The sequence below is a fragment of the Alexandromys fortis genome, unplaced genomic scaffold (genome assembly GCF_014885135.2).
Source record: "Alexandromys fortis isolate MF-2015 unplaced genomic scaffold, M_Fortis_MF-2015_v1.1 scaffold_0, whole genome shotgun sequence".
Taxonomy (NCBI): Eukaryota; Metazoa; Chordata; class Mammalia; order Rodentia; family Cricetidae; genus Alexandromys; species Alexandromys fortis.
Genome location: NW_026067949.1, coordinates 45,484,065 through 45,509,662, shown reverse-complemented (window position 1 = coordinate 45,509,662; position 25,598 = coordinate 45,484,065). Strand labels below are relative to the sequence as shown.

General features: G+C 44.3%; 1 protein-coding gene across 1 annotated transcript in view; it reads right to left on the bottom strand.

Annotated features, from left to right (window-relative positions):
- The window catches only part of Fras1 (Fraser extracellular matrix complex subunit 1), a 398,956-nt gene that overhangs the window by 184,813 nt on the left and 188,545 nt on the right, over nt 1-25,598 (bottom strand). Inside the window, exons 12-16 of the mRNA XM_050150115.1 lie at nt 24,934-25,081; nt 23,450-23,593; nt 22,098-22,232; nt 7,798-7,941; nt 196-336 (exon numbers count right to left, since the gene is read on the bottom strand). Coding sequence (XP_050006072.1) covers nt 196-336; nt 7,798-7,941; nt 22,098-22,232; nt 23,450-23,593; nt 24,934-25,081 — 712 coding nt within the window. The remainder of the gene's footprint in view (nt 1-195; nt 337-7,797; nt 7,942-22,097; nt 22,233-23,449; nt 23,594-24,933; nt 25,082-25,598) is intronic.

Here is a 25,598-nt window from a genome sequence, read left to right as displayed (position 1 = left end):
TTGTTCCCATACTGCCTTCTCCCATACCAGACACATAGCTTCTATTATGAAAAAGCTGCCCCTTTAATGTAACCTGTTCCCTGAATACACCCGTCACCAATGAGGAGCAGGTAGCACCAAATGTTGGCAAGTGTGCATTCAATATGATGATGGAGGTGGCGATGATGATGGTGGTGATGATGTCCCACCTCCTACCTTTGCATCTTCCCGTAGCATCAGCATAGTATCCATCAGGGCACTCCGAAATGCATTTCCCGTCATGCAGCACTGTCTTCTCAGCGCAGGTAAGACATCTGGGACTACTGGGGCCACAGCTCTTACAGGATTGGTCACAAGCTAATGGGAAGGAAAAAGCCACCAGAGGGGGGGTGACAGTGAGCAACACAGCAGTGACCCTCTCTCTTCACAATGCCCAAGATTGGCACCAGTGTCTCTCAGTTTCATTTCCTGGCTGTTCAGAAGAGCTCCGTGCCCTTGATTCCAAACGGTAAAGGCTCTGTGCTTTCCTTTCTGCCGTAGAAGGATAATGGAGGAATTAGTCACCGAACAAAGCGCCACAAATACTCCAAGGCATAGCCGCCAGCGCATCCGATTCCATATGGGATTTAAAGCTGAAATGGCTTCAGTAGCAGGACTGACAGACTTAGCAAATAAAAATACCAAATTTCAGTTAAGTTTAAGCTTATAAAGAATTTTTTAAAAAGTAGATTTTGTGTAACTAATGACCAAATAGCCTCAATTTCACCTACTTAAAGCAATACTTCAGCAGTTCAGAATGCCACTCAGACCGTGCTGGGTAAAAACATACTGAAATTGATGAACTTTTTACAGACTTCCAAGACCTACACATGTATGCACGCATTGATCTACCCTCAGAATACTGACAGAGGCCTGCATGGGGTGTTTACTATGTGGTAGAGATACAGAAATTAAATTAACTCAGGCTCTAGTCCAAATGGCATATTAGTATAATCTAAGGAAAGTAAACACAGATATCAAACACACCATTCAAAAAGTGTGTGAAAGAGGAGGGAAGAGAAGTCCAGAAGGAACCTAAAGAAGAAGTTACCCATCAATCAACCAATCAACCTTGTCTTAGAAATTTAGTCAGACCAGGTAGGACTGATAGGAATATCTGCCAAACTGAAAAAGCAGTCCTGGCTCAAGACGTGGAACGATATGCTGTCCAGGAAGCAGCAATTCCATGACATAGGGCAGCCCTAGATAGAGGGAGCCTGTAGCCGCACTGACGCTTAGATTCTTATGCTCCAGAAGGCATGGCTACCTGAGAGTTGCTTGAAATTCAGATTCAACCGGGCACTCCTTAGCCTCACCCTATGATAGGTACTGAGAGGCCCTGCAGTTTTAAGCACAGTGGAAAAATGACCAGACTTAGAGATAAGAAAGATCCCTTTGGCTTCAGTTTGAAAACCAGTTTGAAGGGTTAAAATGAACTGGGGTCCACTTGGAAGATCATGGCCATGCCCTTGGAGCAAGATGGGGTTATATCAAGTTTATGCAAGGGGGGACAGATTTGAGAGGAATGAAAAGGAAAGTGTCTCAGATGAGTTCCAAGAGTCTGTCTTGAGGGACAAAGGGATGCCCCTCAGCCATCAAAGAATGCAAGGATGGTAATGCGGAGGAGAAAGTGATGAGTCCAGTTTGAAATGTATGTGGTCCAGCTTGGTTTGTAGTTCTGGTACTCAAAAGAGCAACTCATTGCTCATTATATATAAAACTAGTTTTTAAAAACCAGACCCGAGTTAATTTATTCAAGAACATCATGCAGGATAACACAGAACGAGGGAAGGATCTATGGATAGTGTAACAAGCAAGCAAGCAAACAAACAAACAAAAGCAAAAAAAATATAATCAAAGTGACCAAAAATAAATGGTTCAATGGCAAACAAAACAAAACAAAAGAGACTAAGAAGAAAAGGGTTCAAGAGACCATTGCTAACACAGAGGACAAATAAGGTCTTAAAGGTTCCCCTACACTTGGAAATTGGGCTCTAGGTGACCTGTGCCACATATTCCAGTGGGCTCCAGGGGCAGGAATTGAAGGCTACGATGATGAATTGTTTGCTACAGGCCCAGGGCTGTGAATGAAAGGGACAGGGAGAGCAATAATGAAAAGGGGTGGAGGCTGCACATATAGACCCAGAAAGACATTCTTGAAAGAGAAGTTTGAATGATTGATAAAAGAATGTCTAGATACAAAGAGGGGGTGTACATTCAAAAGTATGCATGCACAGCCTGGCCTGAAAAGGGGCTCAGAGCCTGGACCTGTAGAGCAGAGGACGGAGGTCAAGGAGATGCAGTTTTGAATGGCTCCCCAGCCTGGGCTCACTGCCTGAAGATAAACACAGCTCTTGGTCAGACTAAGAAGAATCAGCATCCAGGAACCAAGAACCATTGGGACTTATGTGGTCAGCTCCCTTTGGACAGCTTCACCCTGAAGCGTTTCAAGGATGTAAGACAAAAGGTTCTAGGTCATCAGACTTTATATTCTATCCACTGGGGTGGAGAGCTGCCCATCTGCCTAAACCCAAATGAGCAAGAGAAATCAAGACTGGGCCATGGCAATGGCCTCAAAGAATAAGAGCATCACCCTCAATTCACATAAAACCAAACTGGAGTCTGAGAAGCCTCCTTCACTCTCAATCCCCATAAAACTCAGGAAGTCCTGAATATAGAACAATTATCATAACATAATCATATTTTCTAGAAGCTAAATAAAATTTCCTAGAAATGAAGACCTGAAGAAATTTGTCAAAATTAAGAATTGACTAATAATATTATGTATCGAACATTTTAAGACAGTGCTAAACGAATCATTAAAGGAAAACATAAATTTAAATACAAGCATTTGCAAGATGTCTTTTCATTCCAAATTAGCCTGTCACTTCAGTATAACAGCAATAAGAATTCTAGTTGAATTTTTTTTTAATACATGTAGTCTAATGTCTAAGTTAACTTTGAAGAGGAGTTGTGGGGGAGGGATCCCCAATCAACTTTATGAACTACCAGGCAGTAGAAGTCAGTCAATCAAAGAGTGTGAAGTTGGGGCTGGAGAGATGGCTCAATGGTTAAGAGCATTGCCTGCTCTTCCAAAGGTCCTGAGTTCAATTCCCGGCAACCACATGGTGGCTCACAACCATCTGTAAAGAGGTCTGGTGCCCTCTTCTGGCTGCAGACATGCACACAGACAGAATATTATATACATAATAAATAAATAAATATTAAAAAAAAAAGTGTGAAGTTGACACTGGGGCAGAGATGCGGAGTGTAGACCAGCTGGCACTAAGAGATGCACATGTGGATCTTTGATATACAGCAGACATCAAAAGGAAGGGCAAGACTGAGCTGCTTGTCATGTCGGGGAAACTGAACAGCAAAACTTAGAAAAAACCAAACTGTGTGACTTCACAAGTCACAAACATAAATGAGATCTCAGGGGGTCAGAAGCTTAAATTTACGTTGCTGAATTAATGGAAGAAAATGCAGAGAAATTAGTTTGTGATTGGTGATGGCATATCTTCTTAAAAATTCAGCAGCAAAGCTCTTAAGCAGCGAGTAATAACAAAGATGAATTAATTGTCACTGTGACAATGTGCTTTACACGTGTCTGAAATAGTAAAAGAAATTGTAAAAAACTTAAATCAATAGAAATAAAAGAAAAATTGCTCAATAAAGGACATTATATGTTCAAAGTTAAAAGAAAAGGGAATGGGAGATAGGTACATATTTAAAACGAGATGGTCAAGAGGTAGCAGAGTGGTAATGCTTGCTTACCATGCTCAAGGCTTAGCCCAAAAAAAAAAGTTTTGTGCTCAATCCCCAGCACAAAAAAAAAAGTTAAAGAGAATAGAAATAAAATATAAGGAAGGACACAGAAGGCAAAATGGGTAAAAGAAAATTAAAAAGAAGATTTATACAGAGGAAAGTCAATGTCCCTTTATACCTAATAATCAGAAAAACTCAGGAGGTTGATAGTACCCAGTGAGGGCACCATATACAGATGACAGAACCACCACCATCCTTGGGAATGGAGATTGCACAGCTAAGGGAGAGCAGCCTGGCACTGGTTTATCAAATAAAGCCCAGGTAGAATCAATAAACCAGCAATGCTGCTCCTGGCCCAAGTCCCAAGGAGAAGTCCAGATAAGTCCATCAAGGGGCAGGACTGTGGCATAAAATATGTGTGCACCCAAAATAAAAAACCCTGTTTAGAAAAGCTCCTAAGAACAACAGCAACTTTAAAAATCTCTAGAGGATGGAGAGATAGGTCAGGAGTTAAGAGCACTTGCTACTCTTCCAGAGGACCTCGGTTGGGCTCCCAGCTTTAACTCCAGCTCCTAGGGATCCAGTGCCCTTTTCTGATCTCCATGAGCACCAGGTACAAAGGTGATGCACACACATAGAGGCAAGCCTAAAACTCACATACATAAAGTGAAAAATTAAATTAAATATTAGGAGTTCAAGTAGTTACATGGGTGAGGAAAGAAAAGAGTGAGACAAGGAGAGGGTGGAGGGGAGAGGGAGGGAGGAGAAAAAGAGAGAGAAGAAGGAGGAGGAGGAGGACATGGGAATGGCTATCAGAAACCTGTGGATTTGACCTATTAATTATATTAGTTAGCTAGGGTTATACCAGTCCTTGATAAGAAAGAGTCTGAGTACCAAAAAGATTGGTGAGGTTTCCCCTGGAAGTGTCCCACTCTTTATATTTAATACTCGTAAAGTCCAAGACACGGGCCCCAGACTGGCATGGCAATAGCCGGCTCCTTCCGGTGGAACATGCTGCGGCTTATAACAGGCTATAGCGGATGTCCACAACACCTGGCTTTGTGATCTCTACAGACACAGGCCAGCTAGTTGTGAATACTTAAACCAACACCAGCCAGTCCCTATCTTCAATATCACTAATCTGAAATGGAAATAGCCACCATTATTGGCATCTAAAGTCTTAATTAACATTCAGATACCCATCGGTTGGTTCCTTGTTGCTTTGGAAAATAGGACCATTCCTAAAGTCAGGTGACAAAAACGTCAAGGCTCCAATGCTGTTGTGAAAATGTAACCTGCAGTTTTCCTTACTCAAGGTCCCCAAGTTCAGTGCCATCAGCATCACCTGCTGCAAAGCATGTGAGGTGGGCAGAAATGACTGATCATTGTTGGGCTGACACCAGCCATGGTCCATCTTTGTGCCTAGAAACCTTCAGACATTCTTCAAAATTCAAACTTCATGCAGATGTAGTACTGCCTTCCCCCAAGTGCTCAGAAGGTTTTTTGTTGTTGTTGTTGGTTTGTTTTTTATTTAACTTAATTTAACTTTTGGTTTTTAAAGACAAAATCTCAAAATGCCATTGGCTGACACATTCTGTAGATCACTGTAATATATACTACCTCATCCACCTCTGCCTCCTTCCCCTTCCCCTCCTTCTCTTGATGCTCCTTTGTTTCTCTCTCCCTTCCTTTGTCTTCAGATAAACTAGCCAACTCTAGGGGCATTGCTAAAATCCATAGGTAGCAGTGTCCTGACCGTGGATGAAAGGTTTGAGCTGAGCTGAATGACTATTGTACCTACTGACGACTATGCTGGCTATGATAGGTTCCTGCCAATCACTAAGAGTGTGCAGCCCCTAGTTGTTCTGACTTGCTCTCCTGTTAACTGGACAAGAGCAGCAATGAGCTGCTTTCGGAGTCTAAGGACTCCACTTGTATAGGGAAGACAGAGGACCCTGGCAGCTGTTTCCTTAAGGCTTTGGGGGGTCCCCAGCTCTCCTGGAGTGCAAGCTCTCATCTGGTGTTACTCCATGTGAGGGCAGAGAGAGAGAGGCCAGGCTGCCACTGGCCTCAGTATGTTAATCTTTCTGCCATCATCACTTTCCTGTTCAGTTAAGCCCAGTGTATTCTCTAAAGGTGGACAGATGTCAAATTCATGCTAATCCTAAGGCCTAAAGGCATTTACACTTTAAGTCCTCAGGGAGGGTGCTTATGGCCACTGACAGAGGAGCAGGGCCACTGTCTGCCACTGAGACTAGATGGTGTCTTCTGCTTGTGGCATGCATGTAAAGGAGGAGAGGGTGCAAGCCTGGGAGATGGAGAGTGGGCATTAACTTTGGCTCAGGGGTTCAGTGTAGGAAGCCTGTGTTCCTTGTAGACTGGAAGGATTAAAATCAGAGGCCAGGGCAGTGGCTAATGCTACACAGGATTGACCATCAGAATTGCTGCAATTCCAAAAGATAGCCTGATCTACAGAACGGACTACGCGTCAGCCAGTGACATTTCGAGACTCTGTCTTTAAAAACCAAAAGTTAAGTTAAATGAAAACAAACCAACCAAAAAAAAAAAAACCCTTCTGAGCACTTGGGGGAAGGCAGTACTACATCTGCATGAAGTTTGAATTTTGAAGAATGTCTGAAGGCTTCTAGGCACAAAGATAGATCATGGCTGGTGTCTTCTGCCCACACCACATGCTTTGCAGCAGGTGATGCTAATGGCACTGAACTTGGGGACCATGAGTAAGGAAAACTGCAGGTTACATTTTTCACAGCATCATCAGAGCCTTGACATTTATGTCACCTGACTTTAGGAATGGTCCTGTTTCCCAAAGCAACCTGAAGACTACACCCGACTCTCATTCTGGCCCCCTTTAGCTATGAGACCCAAAGTATGTTTATTTCTTACTCTCTTTTCTTCTTCATCAGAACCATGAGAATGATGGTCTCTATCTAGTGAAGTCACGGGTGCAATGAAACATTGAGCCCTGGTGGCAGTTATTCTGGCCTTCCTAGCTGGGTGTGACTCAGTGCCTGTTATTGTGAATTACCATTAACTCTGGTACAACACAAATCTACTGTCTTACAGTGTAAGAGGTTAGAAGTTCTAAAAATCAAGGTGTTCTCAACTGCATTTCTTAGAACCCTAGAGAATACACTCCCTTGACTTTTCCTATATCCGGCATGCTCGTGCGAGGAGGTCCTTCCTTTCCCTTCTATCATCTCCATCTCTGCATCCATCCTCACGTCTTTTCCAACTCTGGCCTGCTCCCTCATTATCACACAGATACACCTGATACTCCAGGACATTGTCCCTGTCTCTAGATGCTTCTCTTACTCATCCCTGCAAAGGTCCAGCTACCCACTCAGTGATGAGCTCACAGGTTATTAGCTTTAAACCATGACAACTTTGGGGTCGTTATTCTGTCTACCGCAGGAGTTAGATTTATCCCCATTTTACAAATAGGAAACTGGCAGGCTGATGGGGTGAGTTGTGCCTGAATCTGCGCTTCTGCCGCACTTCCACAGCTCTTGGTGGCTGGTCTCCATGCCTGGCACACAAGGGATGTACTGGGCTGGCTGTCATCACATGACTCGGAAGAATACTAGACAGCGATCCATCAACTTTAAGTCAGTGATCCCAAAACAAAGGCGGGTCAGTCCACACTGGCATGGGTTTCTGCTTCACTTAATTAGGGAAGTGGCCTGGTATGAACCATGTTTGAGATTTAGGGAAATGTCCCAATGGGGATGCCATTCCTCTCTCCACAAAGTTGTGTGTCTATCCTGGAGCAGGATAGAATGAATACCTCAAGTCTAAGAAGTCATCAGGGTAGTTAAAGGAGGTCCCACTTGTTTAAAACAAAAATACAAATGACAAGGGAAAGTGAATGTGAGCAGACATGCACATATTCATTGAGCAAAAGGTACGTTCATTATCAATGATATGATTTGAGTATAAGGGATGTTGAAAAGTCAAGGAGCGGCTGCTTTGGCATCCCCGCCTGGCACTTACCTAGACAGGTCCCCTGCTTGTTGTAGAAGCCGCCCCCACAGGTTCTCTCACAGCTGCCGTCTCTCAGCACGTGCAGTGGGTCTCTGCAGGCCACACAGTGCTTCTCCGTGGGACCCCAGCAAGCTGCACAGGACTTGTGACAGACTGCAGACAAGCACCAAAGTCAGTGACCAGCCTGTCACAGAAGAGACTATCCACTTTTGCATTCCAAGGTTTAGAATTTACAGAAAGATATAGGTTGGCTCCTTGTCTCCTGAAAGGCTATATACAGAATTGACCCAAGAGAAATGTACACGGGGGGGGGGGGGGGGGGGGGGGNGGGAGGGAGGAAGGGAGGGAGGGAGGGAGGAAAGACAAGAGAGAGAGAAGAGAGAGGGGAGGAGAAAGAGGGAGTGGGAGAGAGACAGAGGGAGGGAGGGAGGGAGGGAGGGAGGAAGGGAGGGAGGGAGGGAGGGAGGGAAGAGAAAGAGAACACAAGACTATCTCTGAGGGTCAGAAGCACAGCTGCAGTAAGCTATGGCTAAGGGATCTGGAACAGGAAATTGATGGCTTTAGAGGAATGGGAGTCGCAGGAAGGAACCACGATTTTCTGGACAAAGACGGGCTGTCTAATGAAATGCCATGGCCTTCATCCCCTTGTCCTGCCATCCATAACCACACTACAGAGTGCACAGGCACAGGAATCCCCACCCACCTCTGCCAGCTTCTTAAGGATGAGCTAAAGAGGAATGTCATTGGCCAGTGAACCATACAGAGACCTAGTGCTATCTGATATTTCTCCTTCTCGTCCTCCTTCCTTCTCCCCATCCCTCCCCAACACTCCTCCGTCTTCCCTCCCATGTCTAGTCTCTTCTCCCCACAACACTTCCCCACACACGTATCCCCAGGACTCCCAAGGCCTTCACACTTCTCCCTCTTTCTGGGTCTAAGTGCAGGCTATTCCTAGACTAGAGTTGTCCTCTTAATATTTCATTTTTCTTTCTCTTCCAGCATTTGCTGGTTTATAATTATGTGTGCCTCTCCTTTACATTAGCACTTCTGCAAAGACAGGTGTACAATTAACAATGGAACGTCCTGCCATTGGCTAGTTGCCTGTTTTGAGAACCCTGCTGTAATTTGGCTAACACATCTTAATTTTAAAGCATTTCCTTCACAACGGAGAACAATCTATCTTCCAGAGGCATTGATTCTGATCAACCAAATTGGCGGAGAAAATGAATGCATTTGCTGCCTACAAGTGATTGGGTAATCATACCTTAGCAATTTAATTAAGTATTTGTTTGGGAGCAGAAGAAAAGACACCTACATTGCAAACTTCAGAATCCAATCCCCCTCTCTCAGTTCTAAATTGCACAACAAAGTCTTAATTTCAGACAATTTTTCTCTCTGGTGGATTTAAAGATAATTACGAATTGTGTTAACTGCCAGGAAGACTGCAACAGAGTAACAGTGGTGGGGGTGGTAGGACCAACTTCAGTGGAGCTGAAGGAGGAGTATCTATCTATGGGGAGCACCAGAGAGCAGCCCAAGGCACATCTTTTGGAGGTGGAGCATAGGGTGTGGGGAACTGGGACAGCACTTGTGTTTGGAGCTGCTGGGTCTCTACAGAGCACGGTAGTACAACTCTCGGCCTTGGACATCATTGGACAGCTTGGGATTTTTATCCTAATTGAATCCTGAGGTCACGAAAGAAATCGTGCAAAAGTAGTGCAAGATCTAATTTAAAGTTTCGAACCTCCTATGGTTGCCATGGAAAAAGTGGGTGAGGTCATACAGGTAAGCGAGGTGACCACTATTGAGTGTACTCAAGGTCCAGGTGAACAAATACAGAGGATTAGGCTGGTGACACAGGAAAGAGAGATGAGCCAAGTCTTTGCTGTTATTATCTAGTCCTGTCTGATGGTGTAAGCTTCATAAAGGCAGAGCCCATTTTTACTCTGTTGACTGTGTCTGAGCACGCAGTTGGTGTCTCACGGATATCTCTTGAGTTGAATGCATTTATATTTAACTCTCTTGTTTATACTTTATAAAGGTCATTCAGGAATTCTCAGCATACTTACAGTGAGACTCTGACACTATATCATAATACCAATGTGTGCTAAATGAATATACACAGATTTTGATTCATTACAGGACAATTATGTCATTGGCCACATTCTGCATAGAACCAGCCACCCACAGGGTGCCAACCTTAAGGGTATAAAATTCATTTTTTAAATGCTAAAACCCAGATGTGTTTTCGATGATGAATACACTGATAACTATTAGCAAATTCAATAGTGGTCCCTGCTCTTTCCTCCAGCAGCAGTTCCGGTGCAGGCATAACGCCAGAGGAGACTCTATTTCAGGACAGGCTGCCCTGACCTGTCAACTTTGGATGACACGTGCCTGCTGGGCTTACATCTGATGTCTAATTTCCAACACGGAGCATGCGTGCCTGCCAGTTATCTCTTCTTGCACTTAGTTTACAAGTGGCTCCTGCTCCACTGGGAGTCTTAGGGAAAGCAACGGGTCACTCACTCACTGACTTCTCAGCATCGTGTTGCTTGGTGACACACCCCAGGTCATCGAGGGTTTGTACTGTACGTTGTGAATATCGCGATAATGGATATTTGAAAATGAGCAAGAGGCAAAGCCGCCTTCTCATCTCCCTCTCATTATATCATTTATTTGGGAAGGGCCCTGACTTTTCTGAGGCATAGCTAGGCATGCGTTGACTCATCAAACAATTCATTTCAAAAATGAAAAGAAGGGAAGGCCTTTCCTTTGCCAGCTTTATACTGAAACCCTACTCTGAGAACAAACAAACAAACACCCTTCTTTTGCACTTGATAATATAGAAGTAGAAGATTTTAGAAAACTTTAAAAACCTATGCTTCTTAAAGAATAATATGCAACCCTGTCTCAAAAAAAAAAAAAAAAAAAAAAAAAAAAGAATAAAATGCAGTGCTCCTCCAGAGCTCAAGTCCTCCCTGCAGGCAGCTGCTCTCTAGAAAGCCTTTGCTGGGTGTAGGCAGGGGGTCTGGTGCTCACAGACTCCAGCTCAGGAATCAGTGTCCCAGCAGGGAAGAGACACCGCCTTGGCTGGGCTCTCCACCCCCTCTGCAGGCTGGAATACCAGTTTGGGGAAACATCTTAGATCACTAGGGAAGCCAGGTCCCAATTCCAGGCTACCAGAATACTCTGACAACTACACAGCACCAGAACCAGCCTCAGCCACAGCAGGAGTGCCAAACACCAACTTAGTTCTTCTGTACTGTCTTTTATCCATTTTAGGACAAGAGGACCTTTCGCTCCATCTCACAAAGACTGGGAAGTGCTTGCCGAGGATTACTGTCAGGAGCTAGTGTGTGAGTGTGTGTGTGTGTCCCTGTGTGTACTCACGGAGACCAGAGGACATTGCGTATCCTGTTCTATCACTCTACCCTATCAGTTTAATACCGGGTTTCTCACTGAACTTGGGACTAGGTTAATGGCCAGGAAGTTCCAGTAATCCTCCCATTTTCTCAACAGCTCTAGAGATATAAGCCCATGCAGAGTCATGCCTGGCTTTGTACATGGATGCTAGGAATTTAAACTCCAATCCTCGTGTTTGTGTAATGAGCAATCCTCACCCACTAAGCCACCCCACACACACCCCAGTGATTATATATAAACAAGATGCCCTCTTTCCACTAACTTTCCTTCTATTTCTTCTTTTAAGACATAACTCTAGCTCAGAGTGGACGTGAGCAGCCTATGCAGCCAAGGATGACCTTGAACGTCTGGTTCTCGATTCTGTCTCCCAAGTTCTTGGCCTACAGATGCCAAGCACTACCACAGTTCATTTCTACGGGACTAGAGGTCCTCGGGGTTATCAGCTGAGCTACATCCCAGCCCTAGATAAGGCTCTTACTGGATGAAATTATGCTTCTACTTTAAAGTCAAGTTCATGGTTCCTTGGCTTTCTATCCCATATGATGAGAATACTGTTTGCTGTGCCAAATACTCAGGGACACAAATGAGACAAGTTCAGAGAAGCAAACCACTGAATGTGATCTCCCGAGTGGTTGCAAGGAGACCTGGGAGACTGTGTCTCCCCTCTTGCCAAAGGCAAAGCAATTTTCAAGGGAGAAAATTAAAGTGCACCAAAGACGTGGAAGACTCCTCCTGGAAAGGTAGACTCAGTTTGAAGGGGGGAGAAAAACGGAGCCTTGAGGTGTATGTCAGTGGCTGTACAATGGGGATCCACCCCTTCCCAGACACTTCATGCTCCACACTTCCCTTACAATCTGCACCAAGCAACAAAAGCTCTTTGGGAAGCCACTAGCAATAGTACGGTGATGCTCAGGCATCTAGAAGGTCCTGTCCACCCACTAGCACCCCTCCGTCCACAGTCCCACAAGAGGCCAACCTCATTGCCTAGAAGCTAAACATCACACAGGCTTTAAAGGGACATCTGAGAAGTCATCATATCTGATCCTTCAACTCCAATGTTACGTTCCTTAGCAGGCTAGGCTTCTGCCTGCTTCCCTTTGCCAACCAAGGACTCCAAACCCCCAAATGAAAATGTCTGCTCTCCAGGGATTTTGAAAATGCACAAGTATGTGATATGGTTCATAAAAAGATGATGACATACTCTATAACCTCACAAATAACCAAACAATCCAAAGATGTGCAAACCAAACAGATAACCCATAACTAGGCAGGATGGATTGTTCTTAAACATAGCAACACATATGTGTCTTAGACATGTTGCTTACTGAGGAAATAATGGGAAGAAGGAAGAATCCACCCAAAAATTTTCTGAACCATACTATGTAAAAAAACAATCAAACATACATATTCCAAAACATACAATAAACTATATTCCAGTAGTTACACTGGGGCTGGGGAAATGGCTCAGTCAGTGAAGTTCTTGCCTTGCCATCATGAGGGTCTGAGCTTGATCCCCAGAATAGATGTCAAAATGGCAGACGTGGTGGGTGTACTTGTAATCCCTGAGCTGGAGGCAAAGACAGCAGGATCCCACAGCCTCTGGCCAGACAGTCTAACCAATTTGATGAGCCCCAGGTCAATGAGAGACCTGTCTCAAAGGACATGGGCAGTGTTCCTGAGGATAAGAACCAAGGTTGTCTACTGGTCTCCACATGCATGTTTATACAAATGCACATACAACCGAACACACATGAACATGCACGGAAACACACAAAAAAAATACCATAGCTGCTTGTAAGGAGATGGGTGAGAAGGGGCAGAGATAAGGTGCAACACCAAAGCGGACAGATGGAGTGACAGACAGAATGAGAAAGAAACAAGAAAAACAGAGGCCAGTGGTAGAAATGAGCCGTAAAATACAAGCCTGACTCACTCAGCCTGTTTCGGTTCTCGTGATTCAGAAATAAGCAAAAAACAAAACAAAACAAAAACCCACCAGGTACCTATTTTGCATGAGTCACACTGGGATGTCCCGTGTGAACAAAGGCATGGCAAGGAGGCACACCCATGCATTTCTGCAAGAGTGAACACTAACACCGCCTTCTACAAGGGAGTCGTGTCAATGTGCATCCAAAGCTTAACCATGCAGACACACATCCAAGCCCAGCAATGGGCTGTTTATGAATGTGATTGATGACTCACGATGATTTCTACTGAAGACGTTTATATCATCGTTTTTTTATGATAATGGCCAATGAAGAACAAATATCAAACAGCAGAAGGCTGGCTCGATGAATGACTGCATAGTTAGAGAAAGAAAATCATACAATAGCTTTAAAACCACGAGTTGCAGGAGATAAGAAACAACATGGGGGAAAAGAGGCAAGGCAGCGGCATGTATCGTGTGATTTTAGTTTGGAAAAAAGGAGTGGGTACATGTGTCCTCACATACACACACAAACGAATTCATAAATTAGGAAGGCAGACATCAAAATACTAACAGAAGTGACCTGAGGGAGTTTGAGCTAGGGACTTTTGTTGACTTTTTATTTTACCTTACATTTTATTGCCTTTATCAAATTATTTCTGTGGAATAAACATGGAGTTATTGGTACTTAAGGGAAAAAATTACTGAAGGAGAGTGGCTATAATCTGCTTCCCCCAGGCACATAATAGGTAAATAGCTAGTTAATCTTTTAACCATGCTCAGAATACAGCCGAAAGATTTACTGGTGTTGGGTAACAGTGTCTCTGTAGACAGAGTGTGGACCCAAGAAAGGCTTTCCCCATGGATAGAGGCTTCGGGAGGTAAACATGAAAGAGATTTTTACACGAGGCTGGCTTTGCATTGGTTCATGGAACAGAAAGTAAGGACAGACGTTCGGCTGCCCATGGACATGCTACTCTATAATCAGTACTAGCGGTAATAACAGGAGCTGGGGAGAGCACGTGCTGCCGTGTTCCTGTGGAAGTCAGGGGACAGCTCTGTGTAGGATGCTCTCCCTCCCTTGTGTGAGTTCCAGGGGCAGACCTCAGACCATCAGGCTGTGTGACATGCACGTTCACTGACTAAACCATCGCCCCAGTCTGCCCTGGGAACGTTCTGTATCCAACCCCTACAACTGCATTCCTCGGTCTTCAACACGAGATGCTGGCAAACACGGTGACCACTAGGCCCTGTTCCTAGGCTGTATAGACCTCTGCTGAGCATCCATCTCGGTCCCTGTTCCCTAGCTCCACCCTCAGTATGCATCCACCGAGATCAGGGGTAACCTCGATGCTGAGCATCCATTCCAACCTGCCCCCTAGCTTGTGTTCGTGGCACACCTACTGAGTTCTGCACTGCCTATTTGTCTACAGATATGGAAAGCCAAAGGAGGGACCACAGAGCCAAGCCAAGCCTTTGACTGGGCATGTTTTCAGATTTCCTGGGGTATCAGTACAGATGCTCAGGACTCAGAGAGGAGCTACTGTGAGGTCTGTAGACAACAGGGAAGGCAGAGCAGGGATGGTGTCAGAGGGGAAAGTGCGAAAGAGAAAGAGTGGATGCTAGACAGTCGAGCTAAAATAACAGAATGGCAAGAACTGGGCAGGAAGCAGCAGATGTCACTAGTTTGTTACCTGTCACTGAAATATTTGGGGGTTCATATGTGTAAGAAAGAATGAGATCTGTCTGCAAGACAGACTCTCCTCATCTGTAGAGGGCTTCCCCTGGTCTGTGAAATGTTTGCTTGCTCAGTGTCACTCTAAGAAGTGCAGACAGATGCCACATCGTCTCTGGTTACAGCAGTGTTCCCAGGCAAAGTATCACCAGGACCTTCTCCATCACTAGGTCCCTTCCCTATCACTAGGTCCCTTCCCCATCACCAAGTACCTTCTCCATCACCAGATACCTTCACCGCCGGCACCAGGTACCTTCTCCATCACCAGGTATCCTCTTTATCACCAGGCACCTTCTCCATCATTACTAGGTACCTTCCCCATCACTAGGTACCTTCTCCAATATCAAGTACCTTCTCCATCACGATCAGGTACCTTCCCCATCACCAACAGGTACCTTCCCCATCACCAAGTACCTTTTCCATCATCACCAGGTACCTTCTCCATCACCAACAGGTACCTTCTCCATCACCAACAGGTACCTTCTCCATCATCAGGTACCTTCCCCTTCCTGTGCTTCTCCCACAGGCATGCCCAAAGAAAAGAGGGCCTGGAAAGTCACTGTTGCCTGCTGCCCTTCACCTAGTTTACTCAAGAAATGCACATTCTACAAAGGCCACTCCCTGCACTCTACCCATTATCCCGAGGCAGTAACCCTGCTACCTTAGGCAAGAGACATAAAAAGAAAGAGGGAAGGGAAAACAGAGACTGTGTGATTTTCTCGAGGCTACACCTAGCCAAGAACTGCTGACAAGGAGCTAATGTCAGGAGCTCAAAGGAAAGCAGGTCACCCACAGGCCACTGTCGAGGCCTGCCTGAACATTCCTGTGCTTCCCCATGCAATGGCACATCACATTTTTCTCCCATCAAAAAGTATCCCAGAATGTTTTGCATGTATAATATACTATGTGAAATTCATAAAGATGAGATGTAACCCTACTTCAGTAACATGTTTCGAAAACTGGCCTCAAGACACTAACAGACATACATTCACATAATTATAAAGACAACAACCAAAGGGACCTTATTTTTCTGCATAGGGAACTGCCTCTCCCATTGAGAAGAAACGTCCCTAGCTACAGGAAAGTTGGCTATCCAGTTCACTGTTCCCGTGGTGTCTGGTAAGAAGCCGGATACACAGAAGAGGCTAGAGAGGCATTTGCTGCATGAGCGGAAGGGAGGGCCAGGAATGGCACTTGAAGGGAAATTCCCCTTTCAGAGACAGCAGCTACATAAGTGATCATGACTACAGAAGGAAAACAAAGGGAAGGGCAATGCAGAGGATTCACAAAGCTGAACAAAATGAGTAGAGCTGGCATGGCAGGACCGCTGGCCTCCACACTCACCACGTGCCTGAGTAGGAGAACTGCCATGGGCACTCTGCTTCTGGGGCATATTACATGAGCTGTGGGGGGTATGAGCCTGAAGGTGGCTACCCAAGTCAGGCGCTGCCAAGGAGGGTGCCTGTCTTGTTGAGAGTTCATACCCTCCTTGTGGACACCATGAGACTACCATTAGTCACAGGCACAAGCATAAGCCATTAAGTCCTTATCACAGCGAACCATGCCAAGGAATCAGCTCCACTCCCCCAATGACAAGGTGTGCTAACCAACCACACCCTCCGACAAGTAACAAATTTTAGAAGTTCCTCTGCTCAAACCTTATCTTTAAAATCTTAGCCAGTCCTACCTCTTATTATATATGTAAAATTTGGAGCTCCTCATCATAAACGTTTTCTCTAAAGATACACTAATTTTGACTGAAATCCAAGTAATTTAGTCCAAACACTTCAAGCAAATGAGAAGAGAATTTTAACTTGGGAGACATGAAATGTGATCTCTGCATTTTATTTACTCATCTATCAGATATGAGTGTATTCTATTTTTAACCAGACGTTAATGTCAAAATCGGCTTGTTTCTTCATGCAAGCCATTTGGTGTTCCTCTCCCCAGGTTGAAAAATAAAAGTGACTTCAATCATGTCTGTAGCTGCCTTTTATCATGCACGTACACCGTGCCAGGCAGAATAGATTGATACTTTTCAAAATTCTCTTCTAGTCCTCCTCATAATTGTTTGACGTCCATAATACTATTCTCATTACGGAATTGAGGAGAACGAGCCTCTGAAAGGTTAAATGACTTGCCCACAGCCATATAGCAGGATGTGGTAAATGGAGGTTAAAATAATCTCCTCATTTACAATCCTATAAAATGTCCGGCTGCTTGATTCCGTGGGTTTCTGTGCATAAGAACGTTCAAATAGAATGCACTTTGCAGAATTTGATGTTTCAGTTCTAATTGTTATTATTTTGGTTTTGGCTATCTCTATAAGTAACAGCTAGTCCACCTTGATTGACAGCTCACTATAGACAATGACTGGGTTATTTACCCCATAGTCTAGGAATCTAGAGCGGGGGGGGGGGGGGGTTCAAATAGAATGACTAGAAAGATAACAGACAGGGGAGAAAGCCAATAGGAAGCAGACTTGCAAGGGACCGGCTCCATTTTCTAACTAAGAACAACAAGGATGGGACAAAGATCTCTGTCTCCATGGTACCCATAGTCTGTTGAAGCATGGGGCTCAGACACATGCACATGACAGAGCCAAAATGAAAACCCAGGTCTTTGGCTCCAGACCTGAAGTTTATACAGTGTCCTTCACTCCTTGCAACTCTACACCTGCAAAGCAAAGGTAGCCTTGCCCTGTGACATCAGCCTCAGACCTCCCCCAAGCAAACAAGAGAAACACTGACACATACATCTTAAAAAATGGGCAAAGTTCTACCCATCCCTCCTCAAAGGCTCACATGTTTGAACCTAATCACAAGTAGTGACTGTGGTCCTCCGAATGAGAATGGACCCACAGGATCATGCTTCAGTACTTGGTCCTCAGCTGGTGAAACTGTTCAGGAAAAATGAGGAGAAGTGGCCTTAGAGGAGGTGTGTCAGTAAGGGCTGGCTTTGCGGTTTCCAAAGCCATTTGCAGTGTTCTTTCTCTGCTTCCTGCTTGTGGATGGTGATGTAAGCTCTCAGCTACCGCTCCAGGCACCTGCCACCATGCCTCCACTCCAGCACTAGGAACTCTAGCCCGCTGACACCATGAGTCCAGTGAAACAGTTTATGAATGGCCGCGGTCACAGTGTTTTGTCAGAGCAGTAGAAAAGTTACTGAATCTGTGATATTGGCCTCTTTACCTTTCTTTCTTAGGGCATCTTTGGCTTCTATTTATTATTTTTTGTGTGGATCCTTCAGGGGTCTCACCAAGACAAAACAAAGGTGACTAAAGAGAGGGGTAGGAAAAGCAAGGAGGTGTGCTCTCAGGCCCTGGGGAGGTCAGCCTGGATCCAGACTTAGAGGGGCAAGGCATTCGGAGAGGGAAAGCACCCACGCATGGAGAAGGCTTGACACCTGACTGCAAGTGACTAACAGATAGACTTTTGATCCACCAAAAATGGGTCAGAACAGGAAAAGTAGCAAAAATCCAGTCCTGGGGCCTGAGGTATATGGAACCAATAAGGGTGGGATGCAGTGGGCAAGAGGCCGTGTTGAAGCAGATCGAGCTGGTGGTGAAGGATGCACAAAGGTTGACATAGAAACCTAAGGGCTCTTACTAAACGCAAGGATTGGCACTGGCAGGGTGATTCCTCCATGGTCCTATCTGGTGGATAAAAGAGACAAGCAACACATCACTGGTGTTCAGTTTTTTTAGGTTACTATACAAACTGGGCAGTGCTGAGTCTTGGTATAGCATGTCAATATCAACCATCAAACTTCAAACCTGAAGAAAGCAAGGAAATGAAATGGAGACTTCACATGCTGTCATCCACAATTATAGCATTATTTGGCTTAATCAAATCTGAAATGTAACAATACTGATATATGTTCACACGTTTATAAGGCACAGTGTATATGGCTACATATCTCCAACCTCTTGAGGAAGGAAAAATGATTAAAAAAAAAAAAGAAAGAAAGAAAAGGAAAAAGAGGAAAAGCCCTGTGGACGAGACTCTCTGGCAGGACTCGGGGTCTTTCTTTGCTGTTTCATTTACCTGCTCACGGTCTCGTTTTTGAAGAGCCGTGTTTACTTGCTACTTGGCTTTGTCCCATATCTTTCACTCTGCCTATATCTAACATAGCGAGCATGAATATTAATCGGGAGATTTCTGTTAATTAGTTTCCCTGGCGGAATGCTCACTTTCTCTTGGTTTTGATGGGTCAATAAAGTGGAGAATTATCCCAGTCATTGCATAAATGACTCTGCCAAGAGAAATCAATTCAGGAAACCCTGCCGCTGTAAAATGGCAGGCATCTTTTTGAAAAGTTTAGCACATATTGGAAGAACCTGATCTGGCTGACAGACTTCCAAGGTCAATGGTGAAAAGTCAACACAAATGGCACAAGCATAAGTATTTGAAGAGAGAGAGAGAGAGAGAGAGAGAGAGAGAGAGAGAGAGAGAGAGAGAGAGAGAGCGCTTTATGTGTCAAGCGGTTACATAGTCTCAATGCCAAGACAGTAATGGCAACTGGTCACAAATCTCACTTTAGCTTCTAAGATCACACCCTCCTCTTCTTTCTCTTGCTCTGCCTTTTTTCTCCTTCTTATTTTATGCATAAAAATGCAACCAGCCTGAACTAAAGCAAATTGGTTTAATTCCCTGGAGGGAGCACGAACAAATTTTCCCAGCAACTTTCTACCAGAGGCGTTTGCACGAGGATTTGTGGATGGAATGTGAAGCAGGCAGTTATGTAAACCAGTAATCAAATGAAACATTACCTACTTCAAAATGCCCTAAACCAGTATGAGTACCACCAATTAAAACAGTGAGCGTGACAGGGGGAAATGGCCAAAGAGAAGAAGGGAAAAATATGTAAGTGGTGTGTATGTGTTTATACGTATATGAGTGTGCATGTTTATTTGTATGTATGCATGTGTGAATGAGTGTTTGTGTGTGTATGTTTGCATGTATATATTTGTAAATGAGTGTGTGTATCTGTTTGTATGTATGTTTGTGTGAATGAATGTGTGTATAAGTGTGTATGTATGTTTATTTATGTGTGTGTATGATATGAGGTGAAGTAGGACCTTAACTTTCTTCAAGGGGACATGGGTCATAGATATGTTAGTAGGAGGCCTCTTTGATGTTAACAGGAGAAAGAAAGGGAATCTATTCCATAATTTCATCTAATTGAAATTTCAGCTGTTTCTCTAAATTGCCCAGTCATTAATACTTGTAAGGCTGTTTTCACTACCCACTTGGAGCCTGTTCTAAGACATCAGGTAAACAAAACATGATGAGATGTAAACACAAGACGTTTGGACTTTGGTTTCTGCCTGGTTTTGTTTCCCTCTCTTTTATGGCTGGGATGTTAATGAAAACACTGGTCCTTCAAGAACTGTCCATTTTAAGAACATTTTTATTTAACACTTGCTCAACAAATGTGGCAGCCCTTCATGCTGAGAAACAAAGATGGAGAAGGTATGCTACTTGAACAACAGAAAGAACCCCTAGGCCAGAGTGAAGCTACCCTGTACTCCATGTTCCATAAAGTGATTGGTTGGTTACTGAACGGGCCTTTGGCTCCCACATCACCCTGGGTATGGATAGTTCTAGCCTTTCACTTGAATCATTTTCTCAGTTCCATGGATTCAGACTCTTCCCACGGGTTGGGACCGAGGGAGCCAGCAGCCACTTCCACGTTGCACCTGCACAAGGCAGGGGAGCTACTCTGTCCCACATAACTGATGAATGACATGTATTTATTCTTCGTAACTCTTGCCCATGCTAACCAAGGGCATGGAGACCACACGGAAGACACCAGCTGTGTCACAGAATGGCCCACCTTCCACTGTTCATCACACATTCACCCCTGCTCCCTAGAGTGGCAGGGGCAACAAGCACAGTCTCCTTTCGCCACCCCAGCTTTCATATTAACCTGATACCACACACCTAGCTTTGGGGTCAGAGTACATAGGCGTATTTCCTTCCAAAGATGAACTTCATTCTCTGATCTCTGCATTTCTTTTTCAACTACCCTCTTTCCCCACTTCTGCATTTAAAAGAGTTTTAGAAACAAGTGTAGTGGTACACACTTATATTCTCAGCACTCAGGAGGCTGAGGCAGGCAGACTGAAATTATAAGGCCAGACGGGGCTAAACAGTGAGATCTTGTCTCAAAAATAAATGAGTAAACAACCCAAAATTAACATAAAAAATTTGGCACATTTTAACTTACATTTATGATTTCAAACATTATTCAAAAATTGGTTAAGCATAAATAAATCAAATTATAGTGTGACTACTCTTCCCTCGAGAATAGATTCCAGTATTAAGTATTTGAACTGTATCTTAAAGAAATCAGCTGCACACAGAAGAGGGTGAGCAAACAGTGCTCTTACTTGAAACAGCCTGTTCTATAAGTCCCACAAAACAGAGAACTCCACAGAGCACACACAATACATTCATGTGTTTCCAGCTAATTAAAATATCCTCCCTCTGGCACCAGCTCTTAAAGTTTACTACATGAACATGACTCCATAAAGAAACAAACTTTCACCATATGAACGCCCGGGGAATGTCCTGGTCAGATTTTGTCACATGTCACTAGCTAGTTGAGGTAGAATTCCCCTCTGTATGATGTGAATATGTTTTATTACCATTGGTTAATAAAGAAGTTGTTTGGCCTATGGCAGGGCAGAATATAGCAAGGCTAGAGTCATTTAGGAAAAGGGCGCCTCTGTTGAAAAAAAAAAACTATCCTTGCAAGATTGGTCAATGAACAAGCCTCTGCCTGTATTATCTACATTAATGATTGATGTAGGAAGGCCCAGGCCACTGTGGTTGGCGCCTTCTCTGTCCTGGGTTGATAGGAAAGCAGGCTGAGCAAACCATAAAGAGCAAGCTAGTAAGCAGCACGCCTCCATGGCTTTGGCTTCATTTACTTCCTGTCTCCAGGTTGCTACCTTGAATTCCTGTCATGATGGACTGTGAGGACAAAGTGTAAGGTAAGGCGAACACTCCCCTCCCACGAGTTGCTTTTGGTCGTGGTGTTTTATTACAGCAATAGAAAACCCTAACTAAGGCAGGGGACAAACCCTAGATGAACCAAAGCACACCTCCTATTCGAGTAACTTGATCACAGCTGCTGTCAGCTTCCAGTTGATGACAGGCTGGGGCTGGGGCAGCTCTCTGTAGCACACCCACCTGGAGCCCAGGCAGCGTTTACCTGCACAGGAGTGGCGGTCTTGGTAGAAGCCGTCCCCACAGGTAGACACACACTGTCCCTGCTTCATCAGCAGAGGAGGCAGGCAAGATGAACACTCCAGTCCACTGGTGCACGCGGAGCACTGGGGCTGGCAGGCTTCCCCCAGACAAGGTGGAGAAGAAAAAACAAGACCGGAGGTTAGCTAGAATATACCACTCCCAAGCTGACTCTCACAGACCCCAATCCTGAAGCTCTGGGTCATAAACAATTCTTTAGACCAGATAGCTCATGCCAGGCACTGTGCCATGGTTTTGTAGATATGGACACTTTAATCTGCACAACAACACTACAGAGTAGGCATGCTTAATCCCGATTTTACGTATGAGAGACCAGCACCAGAGATTAAATAACCTGCCCAAAGCCACCAGATACTGGCATTTGAAACCAGGAAGTCTGGCTCAAAAAGCCTTGGTCTTTTCTACTTATCTAATAGTCCTTAATACCTTTATTATCCACCTTGTTTTCTAAGAATGTCCCTAAACACCCTTCAAAAAGAATGAAGACTATAAATCAAGAAAGAAAAGGAAAATAATTAAAATAATAGTGATGAAAAGTAGCTAACCCTTAATAAGAATCACCTGTCTCCTAGACACTCTACAACGCCCTTAACAATGTTCACACGCTTAATCCTCATCACTACCTTCTGAGGGGACCAGGAAGTTAACTATTCACAGCCAGGCCATAAACCAGTAAATGGGTTTTTAACTTCACAAATCAGAGGTAAAGGTGGCAATAGGCTCTGACCTCAACCAAGCTGAGCTTTGCTAGGTAGGATGCTTTCAGATGCACAAACATTCCGTAGTGCATCTGAACTCATTCTGAATCTTGTGATAATTTCTACAGAGAAGCTCCATTAGTAGTTATCTGTGTGACATGGAACAAGACAACAAATTCTGTCTGGCCTACTGGATCCTTGAGGGCAGAATTGGCAACTTCTAGTAAATGACTTTGAAGATCAACTTCAATTTGGAAACTTCCACTTTGGATTAACCGAGCATTATAGTAAATGACAGCAAGCATCTGAACAGTACCATCTTTTAAGTCTTCTAAATGAAAGAAATCAGCATGACTATTAGCAGTCATCTGGTACCCACATCCCCCACCTTCCATGAAATATTGGAGCATCTATAAGATGTCAAAAGAAAGAAATCTGGAGGCAATGAGGCCAAGGTACCTATAAGTTGTTCTAACTTTCAGGTGGCTATTACCCTGCATTGTGGTCCCTTCTGTAACAATACCCTGGCTCAGCTGCAGAACAAACCCCACTGACAATCTCTTTAGCCCTATATAACCCTACCTCTGGGTTGCCATACCTAAACAGACACCGCCTGCTTGGTAAAAGCCCAGCCCACAGCTGTGCACACATCGCCCGTTCTGCAGCAGCTTTGTGGGATCCTGGCAGAGGTCACAGTGGTCTGGAGAGTGAGAGCAGGTCAAGCAGTCCGAGTGGCAATGAACTAAAACCAAGAACAAAGAAGGGAATTCAGTACAAAAGAGTCCACAGGACGCAAACATTATATGGAATAGGAGGGACAGAGAACATTAGACCCCAGGTGCAAAATGATCCCATAGAGCAACAACACACATTGACGCGAGATTCCATGACCTACGCTGTCTGAAACACCACCATCATCATCTTCTAGAGTCTCCAGTCAACTATGTTGAAGGAACGGCCTCCTTCACGTTCTGCCTGCTGCACCGATTCTAGAGAATAACAGAACTACCTCCTAGTTATGGGACTCAGTCGCCACAGCATCAAAGCGGCTCTTCTGAAGCCTGGTATGCATGGAGACTTCAGACATATAGCCCGTAAGTCCTAAAAATAGTGCATAGCAAACATTGCCAGTTTTCTTCTTTTTCTTCAAATCTTGTTCACACTCATCGGGAGTGGCATCCATCTCAGGGGAAATGGTCATCACAGGGCTGTTTGGGGGTTTTAAAGTTTTCAAGACCCTGATTTCTGTGAGTGTTATCATACATGGCATGCTAAATATTTGTTTTTGCAAAGCCCAGAGAGCCACTTTGGCAAAGGCACCATAATTAAATATGAAGTTCCGCTCCTTTCCCCTGGATACAGTCTCCAGTGAAACTCTGATTAGCCACAACAAGGTGCTGGTGAGAGCAGACGCCAGCGTGGGAACCTGTAGCTCAGAGACGGAAACAATTAATTAGGAAATACAAATGGGCAGAAAGCCACTCGTCTCGGAGAAGGGGCTGTGCAAGGGGAGACTCAGTGATGAGCTGGGGCCGTCGCTGCGCCTGCCAACAACGACTAACCGGAACTAATTCAACCCCAGGTGACTAGACAGCACAACTGCAAGACATGTAGATAAAATTTTCTTTTGGAGAAATTAATGAGTCTTGAAACTTTAAAACCTCATTTGAGAACTGCAAAAGGAGCCATCTGTTTCACAGTTCACCTTAAAAAAAAAAATAAGAAAGAAAACATCTCTGGCAAATTTTGTAGAACTATTCTTATCTTTTCAGCAGCAGAAGGCAAATAGGCCTGGACTAGCACAAAACTTTTTTTTCAAGATGAAGAAGGCACCTTTAATAATTAAAAAAAAAAAAAAAAGACATTGGGAGGGCCAATGACTTGCCCAAAGTTATATGGTTCCAACCAGATGAATTCTGTAAAGATTAATAATAAGAATAATTTGTCCAAAAAATTAAGAAAACAACAAACTCCCAAACTTAAGCAACTAAAAAGAAATGGAGAGAAAACCAAGAGTATATCTGAATTTTCTTGACAGGAAAAAAAAATCATCTCAGCGGGAATAAATGGGACATGACCTACCTGGTGTGCAGTCCGGACAGCACCGTCCCTTCACCACCAGGGCTAGGGTGGCCGCTGGACATGGCGGGCAGGATGGCTCATAGCACGTGACCTGAGCCTGCTGGCATTCACAGACCTTGCAATGGCCTTCTTCCCACTTCTCCCCGTCCTGTGGGAGACAGTGGAGACAGTGACAGGGTACAGAGATTCAAAAGAGAAACTCCTGAGGCAGAACAACAAGCTTCCACAGGGGCCAGTAGAGGCATGCCATCAGCCCCTGCCCTCCCAACCATGCCATCGGACAAGAAGGCATTTAAGAAACACGGTGCTTCTCCTTTGTTTTTAATTGGGTTCTTTTAATGTGCCGCATCAATGGGAAGATTTTAAGTACACTCGGGAGATAAACTGTGAGGTACCTTTGGGCAAGCAGAATAGGTAAGAAGAATTTAAGATGTGTTTTTCAACACATTTCAGCCCCGAAGCCTAAACAAAACCCACCAGGGGGCATTACCATTGCCTGATGTACCTAGTGGTTAGTGGCTCCATTAAACACAATCTCTATAATAGGAGTGAGAAGCTTGGTTCAAACCCTGCATTTCCTTATGGTTACTACAGTTGGAATAACAAGAAAGTCATTGTATTCTCAAAATTAAAGCTTCCTCACGTCCATTTTTGTGGGTTACACA